The 9,278-nt window shown below is 32.0% G+C and overlaps 1 protein-coding gene across 4 annotated transcripts; it reads right to left on the bottom strand.

Moving 5' to 3' along the window:
- Positions 1-1,133: 1,133 nt before the first annotated feature.
- On the bottom strand, positions 1,134-8,222 carry LOC116012131 (MADS-box protein AGL42-like). 4 transcript variants are annotated; one of them, XM_031251601.1, is made up of 9 exons: positions 8,110-8,126; positions 7,654-7,767; positions 7,366-7,551; positions 2,760-2,850; positions 2,259-2,320; positions 2,033-2,132; positions 1,883-1,924; positions 1,740-1,781; positions 1,150-1,519 (listed from the first exon to the last, which is right to left on the bottom strand). In XM_031251601.1, exons 3-9 carry the CDS (start codon positions 7,545-7,547, stop codon positions 1,343-1,345), a joined length of 696 nt encoding a protein of 231 aa, XP_031107461.1. In that variant the 5' UTR covers positions 7,548-7,551; positions 7,654-7,767; positions 8,110-8,126; the 3' UTR covers positions 1,150-1,342. The 4 variants fall into 4 exon arrangements, with proteins under 4 accessions (XP_031107462.1, XP_031107463.1, XP_031107461.1 ...); XM_031251602.1 differs by lacking the exon at positions 7,654-7,767 and having other exon boundaries at positions 1,134-1,519; positions 8,110-8,222; XM_031251603.1 differs by lacking the exon at positions 8,110-8,126 and having other exon boundaries at positions 1,134-1,492; positions 7,654-8,095.
- Positions 8,223-9,278: the final 1,056 nt, after the last annotated feature.

Below are 9,278 nucleotides of genomic sequence, written 5' to 3'. Positions count from 1 at the left end.
TACTTTGACAATCAATTTTTTATTCATTCATTATCCGTTTTGAACGTACCAAATATCAATTTATTGTCTCACTATGAATAACTTGAATCAACTTTGACTCGACTCAAATCGAAAGTGGACCCGCATATATTTCTACAACAAAATAACAACTTTTTATGCCATTAAATTTCAGCATACAGTCCCATGTCATGCAAGGTTTTGAAGACCAAATTAAACCGCATGAATTTTTCCTTAATTACCTTCTCTGTTTTTTTTTTCAGCCTTCATCTGATTTTCGTTTTTTCATGGAAAATACAATTAATTATGTCGAGCACTCGAGCTAATATCTGGATTTCCATGTTATTAGAGGAACTTCTTGCTCTATAGCGGCATCTAAAGTCTTACCAAAAAGAATTTTATTTTAGTACTTTTTACCATACTACTCCGTATATATCATGATATTGTTAATTTGAAAATTGTGAACAATCATAATCTTCATTTCATTTGGAACAATTCACTAAAATTGAACCCTAGCTACTTTTTACTTTTTAAAGTCTGACATCCTGTGTGCAACTTTACAAAAATTTTCTATTTGTTTTATACCGGAGTAATTTTTTGTAGGACATAAAAAGAATTTTGGTTCTGGGCCTTCTAGCATGCACTCTCCATATTTTTTAAATAAATTAAATTTTTTTTCTTTTTCGATCGATCTCGCGGGAGCAGGATGGCCCTGGGTCGACTATCCATGGTGGCGGCAGGTGTCTGATTGAGGATTAAGGATGTTATGAGCCCATTCCTTGAATGTAAAATACTATGGGCTTAATAATGTAATATTATTATTTGTATTATACTTAATTTTACATTTTTAAGTGTTGTCAGTTATTTCTGGTCAGTTATCCATTTAAATAGACATATCAAGCCTCTATATGTTCATCATACTTCCAATTAAATCTAGCCCAATGCACTCCTTCACGTACTAACTATAATACCTTGGGTTGGGTACCATTATATTGTATAGGTACTAGTATTTTAAATTTTCAAGATAATAAATTCAATAACTAATTATTGGGAAAGCTTTTTCTATCTCTTTTTTTTTTTTTTAAGTGCATGAATTGGATGAAATGTTGGAGGGCCACAGCAGGAGATAAGGAATCTGGTTGCTTATTACAGTTTTTTTTTTTTTTTTTTTCTATTAGTACAGAACTGAAATTAATCAAATATACATATTGTGCTTGATTATTGTTCAATGTATATGTGTTGAAATATTGTGAGATGGTCGGTTGCTATGAACATATGATTACAGTTACAGATAACAGAATTGAGAGGCATAACTTTATTAAGCTATATATATATAGCAATGCAACTATGAGCAGCGCGTAGCAGAAAGGCCAATGAACAAATCGGTTTCCACCATTGAATTCTGCGTATTGTTACTCCCGCCAACAATTTCCTTTTGCTTTGCAGGTGAAGGTCGGGGTGATGGTGGTGTTGGTATTGGTGTTGATGTTGGTAGCTGTATCATATTTGGCTTCAGACCACACTATCACAAGTTCGTCACAAACATATATATAATCTCAGCACTTTATCAAGAAAATCTTTAAATCAACCCATAATCCTATCAATAACACCAAATTTTCTATCCAAAACAAACAAACAAAAAACTTCGACATCCATTTTTGGGTTTGATTTTTAGTGATGACGATAACGCCGACTGTTTAAAATTTCAATTTGAAGATCAGAGTAAGAGAAAAGAAAGTAACCTTGTCAAATAATATTGCATTTTCTTGCAGCAACTGTGTGTGCTGAACAAAATAAAAATAGAAAGAGTAGGGTGTCAGTTAGAAACACCGAAACCTAATTACCTTAATGCATTATATTAATGATGTTTCATTATCTATCATACCTTGGCTTTCAGGCTTTCAATTTGTTCCTTGTAAACTTGATCCTATGGAATCCCCAGGTAAAACTTAGCATCAATATAAATAATGATATTATTAAGGTTTTATTTTCTTTCAAATTAATTGATATGATATGATGTTAATTAGATAGATACCTTTCTGGTCCTGATATTTTGCAAGCTTTTCTCCAGCTGACAGTCAATTTCATTCAGCTCCCCCATTGAACATGATTCCAAACCTTGCCCCAAAAGCTTCCTGATCGACCATTGCAATTATATTATTATTATAATACGCATATATATATACAAGGAGAATATAATATAATTATTATGTAAGCTTTAATTTAAAACACACAGAAAGCAATTAAGCAAAGCCAGAAACCGTTGAGAAATTTGGAGGAGCTCTAAATTCTTCTCCATCAAAATTGTTTCGTGCTTGAGATGCTGCAGATCAGATGAACGTAACCAACGTAACTAATCACTGAACTAATAGATTGAATTGAAGAAATTGAAATATATATATATATATATATTGTTTCATAGATAAAGCTAGCTAGCTAGCTGCCTAGTTACTATGATTACATCTCTTTTCCTCATTAAACATCACAACATTCTGTTTCTGTTTCACAACTTTATTTTATGATTGATTCATTTCTTCTCAACCAAAACAATTATTCACCTTTAATTTACTCATGATCTAACAATTAACTTCCTCGTCTATCATCTTCACCCCCCACCATTCTTCATCTTCCAATCTATCTATCATTACCAAGATATATTATTGATCTTTTGATAGCATTGTATGGTAGTTGTAAATATACATTAATTTCATGTAATTAAGTTAATACACACACTGACACACACATATATAGAAGAACCTGACCTCCATGTATTGCCCTCCTGCCCCTCCACCATTGTTGTTGCTCCGTGCTTCTTTTGAATATTCATGGTATCTCTGGATTATTTGCCTAATGCTGAAACCATTCATCCAAAACAGAATAATCACGTTAAAACTAGGTCCACCAAGCTAAGCTTGAAATTTAGACTATAATTTAAAAAAAAAAAAAAAACACACACACACACACATTTGGAAAATGCATTAATTAAGATTGATAAATGCAAGCAAAACTAACCACACATAAATAGATAAGGTTTAGAAGAATGCAATATTTTTTAAGTGATTTGACCTCACTTAGATCCACTATTTAAGAACTTTATAATTTAATTAATTAGCAACTCACCAATTTAGTCCTCTACTATAACCAACCTCAATCAACTCTCATTGATGAGTTTACAATGGTTATTGCAATAGTCCAATGCAAGTCAACAAGCTAGGGATTAGCAAATAACATTTTGTACAAACTTAGCTTCTTGATCGAACACAAGGATAAAAGTTACACTTTTGATGTATGTAACATATATAAATATATGCATGTACATATAGCTCTCTAAATTGAGTTAAAGTCAAACAATGGCAAGCAAGTAATAACTTAATCTAGGAACTTACAAAGCAAAGTGATTGAATCAAGGCCGGCTTTATAATTATTATATGAAACTTGGTAAAGTATGTAAATGATTGAAAGTTCCTTCTCCAGTAAAGGCATAAGACTCATAGTGAATGAAGTTTATGATCAGGAAGAGTTAAAGCTTGGTTGATCATATATAAATGTTCAAAACCTTTCCCTCATAAATGTTTGATGGGGTTGCCCAAAGGTATCCTCCGGGCAGAGGACTAACCATTGTTGGGGTCAAATGGTTGGTCTATTCACATGGGTGGGGATTGAATAATCCCCAACCTCATGCTTAAGTAATGTAAAATTCCTCTTCAATTACCTTACATTAGGTAAAACTAAGAGTCTTGTTTTAAGAGAATATATTCAAGAAAACTTCAATTCCATCTATCTAGTAATCTACACAAAAATAAATAAATATATACTTAGGACATTGTTAACTACTACTCTGAAACTATATATCACTTTTATTTCTTGGAGCTTTCTGATTTTCCATGGCTACTAGCTTAGGGTTATCGAATTTTGATTCAATTGTAATAGTGCATCTAATTATTCTTCAATGTACTTGATGGTTGTAAGTATTTTTCTACTCTTTATTCTTAAGTTGTATGATTACTTTAATTTCATCAAGTATAGTAGTAGCCATTATATTATTTGATATGCTAGATGAATGCAATTGGCAGGCAACTGTAGTTTTAATCTAGTAGATAATCTAATTTGATGGACCTAGTGCATGCTTGTTAGTTTGGACTCGGATAGTTGGATCTATCTAATTATTAAAGATATCAAGACATTTACCTATAAGTGGCGTTTAGTTCACAGAATGTGTGATTACTTTAAGTAATAGGATTATTTCTTGAAAAGTAATGTGGGATAATTTTGAGAATGTAAGATTAGCTTATATGTTTAGTTTGAATTGTGTGTATATAATATATTAAATTATTTGATTACATAGATCAATTTACTGTAATGTCTTCAATAACTACTACACCTCTAGAAGATTAATTAAAGAAACAAAAAGAACTAAACGGACTTAAATCACAACCATCATATATCAAGAAACAAATAGCCTACATTTGTTCATACTTCTCATAGACATCATGAGAGTAAGGTAATTCCTATTCCTAATCTTTAGTGACTTGTAGACTAGGATTATTGTGTGCATTCCCTTTAATTCCCGTCTTGTTTGGTCCTTAACCCTAATCCTATAGATTTTATTGTATTCATTAGATTATGCTCCTTTATTCGAGTTCTTACTACTTTGGGGGGCTTTAGTTGCATTTATCTATTATTTAATTGCTTAGTTTTTCTCTTTCTTTAAATTTGAAATCATATATGTATTGTCATGGTTTGTTTAGTTTCTTCCTATATGCTAGATTTGATGCATAGTTTTATTTGTTATTGCATATTTCGTATCATAACCCTCCATCCTAAGAGAATGACATAACACCTTTACTCATTGCATAATGTAAACTAGCTTACATTATTAGATACATTTTAATATTTTATTACGATCGGGTATCAAAAGAATTCAAAAATTATAACTTCTTGTAGCTATCTTTTATTAACATTGCAGGTTGAAGGTTTTTTTTTTTAAAAATAAGTTTTCTATGAATACCAAAGAAAAAGAAACTGGTGGTGGGCTAGCCTCAAGTGAGATTAATGTGGTGGAAAAACAAGCAATTTGAATTAGAGACAAGGATGATGAATCTAATTAAACTCTATGCAAGCAATTAACCTCTTAATAATCTCTTATTATCAGTCTCTCTTGGATATAAGTGTGCTCACTGTGGCAGCTAGGATCATCTTGGAGATTTGACTAAAAACATAGTTTGCTGTAAGGAACTGCCAAACTTCACTCCTATAAATCTATATATAATAGCCGCAACCTGACAAATACAAGACATAGTACTATGAATAGTCCTATAAATATAATCTATGATAGGTACAACCTGACAAATACAAGACATAGTATGCTTTGAATACATTTCATATATTGCACATGCATGCTATCAATCAATAAGATAGAATCTCCATAACACTTATAATTATAAAAAAAACAATTTGTATCGACAATGGAGACACAGGCCTGTTTGGTAAATAATCAGCCTATCAGTCAATTTTGGCTTATTTGACCACTATTAGTTGGTAAATAATAAACTTTTTGTAACTCCAAAATGCTAAAATTCAAAAGGCTACTCAAAGTAGCCTTTTCAATTAGCTTTTTGAGAAAAGAAATTATACCAAACAGCCATCAGCTAACAACTAATTTATCAAACAACTTTCTACAATCAGCCAATGTTATCAACAAATCATACCTTCTAACCCAAACAACCAACCTAATCAGCTAACAGCCATTTACCAAACAGGACCACAATGGAGAAAAAAGAAAAGAGATGAAGCAAAAGATTAAAATGCCTTTATTATTTTACTCATTAAAATTTTTTGGTGAGTTTTAGCCGATAATTTGGCCAGTGACTGAAATTGAATAGTTAAGATACTAAATTGACAATTTTAAAACACCAATTAACAAGACTCAAGTTTCCAGTTTCGTCAAACTATCAAGTTTGTCCAAATAATTCTAGGTTCCCCTTCACTTATATATACATTACTTTTGTGGACACGAGGTCTAATAAGTCAGGTTTTTAGTGAGGTTCATATCTCTATTCTACTGCTAAAAGTAAGATTAAATTATCAAGGTGAAGCAACATTTCAATATTAGAAATATACAATGCATCAAAAAATAAATACTATCATACATAATACCCTCTTACTCAAGTATTATACAATGTTTTGCTAGGCTGCTAGCCTTGATCCCCATAACAGCCTAGAAGTTATATTCAAGTAAGATAAAAGGTGAAAAAGATTTTTTTTAAAAAGAACACTTACTTTAAATTCTACAATGATATGCAAATAGAAATGAAAATAAGGAGGTAAAGTAAATAAATATAATATCAAATGTTTGTTCCCCCAATTTGAATCAGAGAAGTCGAGATATATATACTCCGTATTATTTCTGAACTGGAACATAGTATTTTATATATAGAAATTCCAAACTCAAAAAAGTAAAATTTTGTAACCTTGCTGTTGTGGTGAACTAAATCATGCAAGACTTGGACGTGGCACATTACATCGTTATTAAGAGGTGGTAGCAGCAAAATTTCTTAATTCCCAAGAGTATAAATATTGGTCCATTTAATTTGTAGCTAGGAAGCTTTTTCACATGAAAATTGGGCAGTATCCACAGAATATATACTTACACAGCTAATTAAATAAACATACAAAACGCCACATAAAATGCCAAATTAAACAAATTAAATTTTCTAGTGTTCTTCAAGAAACCATAAATGTATGCTAGGGTATAACATAACATACGAAACGTACAATTAAAGTAAGAATAATGCAGCAGCCAGCCTCAGTATTCTCATCATATCAATTCAAAATGCATGCTACCACATATATAGTCTCAAAGTAAGATGGAGAAAACTAAAGAAATTTACAGCTTTTTTCAGTGTACAATATATGATTTAAGTACATACATTAATTAGTTGTTTAATTTTCGCACTTAACACATCAATGGACCACAGATGAAACACACAGTACTGTATTGATCAAAAAGAAGTTCAAAGTTATGAATAAAGCTAAGGGATAAAAATAGTGATCATCGTACTTGAAGTACACAAACCCATCCGATGTTGCTTCACTCAACGTTTATGAATAAAGGGATCTTACTGGGAAGCGCATAAAAAAGTACTCATGCATTGGACTAAGTGAGATTGTCTGAAAATATATAATTATGCTACCAATTGAAATTGATTGGTTGTTTGCAACAATAATATAATCCTGCTTAAACAACTGATGAAGCCGGAACAGACATTTCATTCCTTAAATTGATCAGTCTTAGGTTGAAAAACATCATCGTATAGAAATAATATAATATGAAAAAGGATCGGGATTAATTTAATTTTGGGTACGTACTTGGAGCTTGAGAATTCAAAGAGCTTTCCTTTCTGGGAGAAAATGATCAAAGCAACCTCCACATCACAAAGAACTGAGAGCTCATATGCCTTCTTCCGAAGCCCCACTCTACGCTTTGAGAAGGTCACTTGCCTGCTCGTTGCGTTCTCGATTCGCTTCAACTCAACCTTTCCTCTCACCATTTTCCTGCAAAATTATCAAGTCAATTGATTATCATACCACAAAATTTGCAGAAAAAAAAAAACAAAAACTAAAGCCCCCATCAGATGAATCGAGAAGAACACTCACAGCTCGAGGCCTCAATCTGCAGGGGGGAAAGTAATCCCAGAAATGGAAATATAATCCTCAAAGAAATGGGGAAAAGGATTGATAAACAAGAAAACAGGAACCCTAAAATTAAACCTGCAAATATATAAGCAAGAAGTGGAAAAAAAGGAATTGAAGGGGAGATAGATATGATGTTTGGTGATTGGGAAAAAATAATTTATGGTGTATGGGTGTCTATATTTTCGGACCACAGATCCCAAACTTTACATACTCATGGTATGTTCCTTTAATTTGATATATTCCCACTGTCGTCTTTCTCTAGCTAAAACGGCACGCAAACACAAGATCAGAACCAATTAAGCTAAGGCTGGGCAAAACCTCATGTTTTTTTGTGTTATCTAGCTCGTTTCGGCAATCTTGGGAGAAATATATGCTAAAGTACGTAATGATACGAGCTAGGAAGAAAGCTGTTCTTACCGATTAAAAAGGAATAAATGCTAATTTTCTTGGTTTTTGCTTTAAATAGATAGAAGAAGAAGAAGGATGATATATAAACGGTAGTGGGAGAAAATGTGTTGATTATGTGTTGGGTAGCACCAAAAGAAGAAAAAAGAATATAGAGAAGAAGACTTTCACATAGGGAGTGGCTGAGGACGTCAACGATTCAGTACGATGAGGTGATGCATCCCCAAATCATATGCTGACAACGCATCATATGTTTACTATGATATGGTCCTGACATTTTTGTGTTGTTTCACTATCCAATGGCATCCACGCTTGTCACGTGGGTCACTTCCTTTGCCGGGTTAGGTTATCCAGCTTGTAACCCGCATCCATTCAAAATATGACCGTTAATTCAACAGGTAATTTAGGGTTTATAAAATCAAGATTTTTAAAGATTTTAAAAATTTGATGACATTCCATTTACTTTTAAAATGTATATTATTATTTAATTTATACTTTTATATAGACTTTAAAATCACTGGTATTTAAAAATTTATTAACTTTTATAAGATTTACCCTATTAGAATTCTTATAAACTTTTTCTTTACAAATTTAAATATTTAAAATCTGACCACTCAATTCCAAATTTTTCAACAACAAAAAATTGTTGCGAACAATTGTAGCAAGAATTTGTTGTTGTTCGCAGCAACAAACTATGATGCTACGAATTGAGTTTTTGTTTATGTTATATGTTTTTTGTTTTGATTTGATCCAAAGCACATGTTATGTTTTTTCATTACTCATCATCATAATTACTAACCTAACACATCATAATATAAACTACTATTCAACCTGATGGATGGAACGTTACTAAGTTTAGACAGCATGAATCGGTCCAAGAAAGTAACTTAATTAAAGAATCAATAGAACTATCTTGGGTAATAATTAATGGTAGCAAAAATAGAAACAGAAACGCAAGGTGCTGCCAGCCATTTGATTGCAAAAGAACATAACAAGAAAGGTTTATGATGATACTAAAGTTTAGGCTTTTATCAACAGGTCGGGTCGAGTGGTGATCACATGAGTTATGGGCTTTGTGGGCAATGATCAGTGGATTTCAAGCCCAGCAGCTTATCTGTTGCGCTTACTGTTAGGTCTGTTACGATCTCAGATCAAGTGATTCTGTGATCTACAACCTTCCC

This window comes from Ipomoea triloba, chromosome 3 (assembly GCF_003576645.1).
Source record: "Ipomoea triloba cultivar NCNSP0323 chromosome 3, ASM357664v1".
NCBI classification, from domain to species: domain Eukaryota; kingdom Viridiplantae; phylum Streptophyta; class Magnoliopsida; order Solanales; family Convolvulaceae; genus Ipomoea; species Ipomoea triloba.
Note: the sequence above shows the minus strand (reverse complement) of the source record. Positions and strands in the feature narration are given on the sequence as shown.

Coding starts and splice junctions, on each gene's coding strand:
- LOC116012131 (XM_031251602.1), bottom strand. CDS start 7,547: ATGGTGAGAGGAAAGGTTGAGTTGAAGCGAATCGAGAACGCAACGAGC. Junction 2,321..2,759: donor CAGGAGGGCAATACATGGAG/GTCAGGTTCTTC, acceptor TCTGATCTGCAG/CATCTCAAGCACGAAACAAT. Junction 1,520..1,739: donor ATGCAATATTATTTGACAAG/GTTACTTTCTTT, acceptor AACTTGTGATAG/TGTGGTCTGAAGCCAAATAT.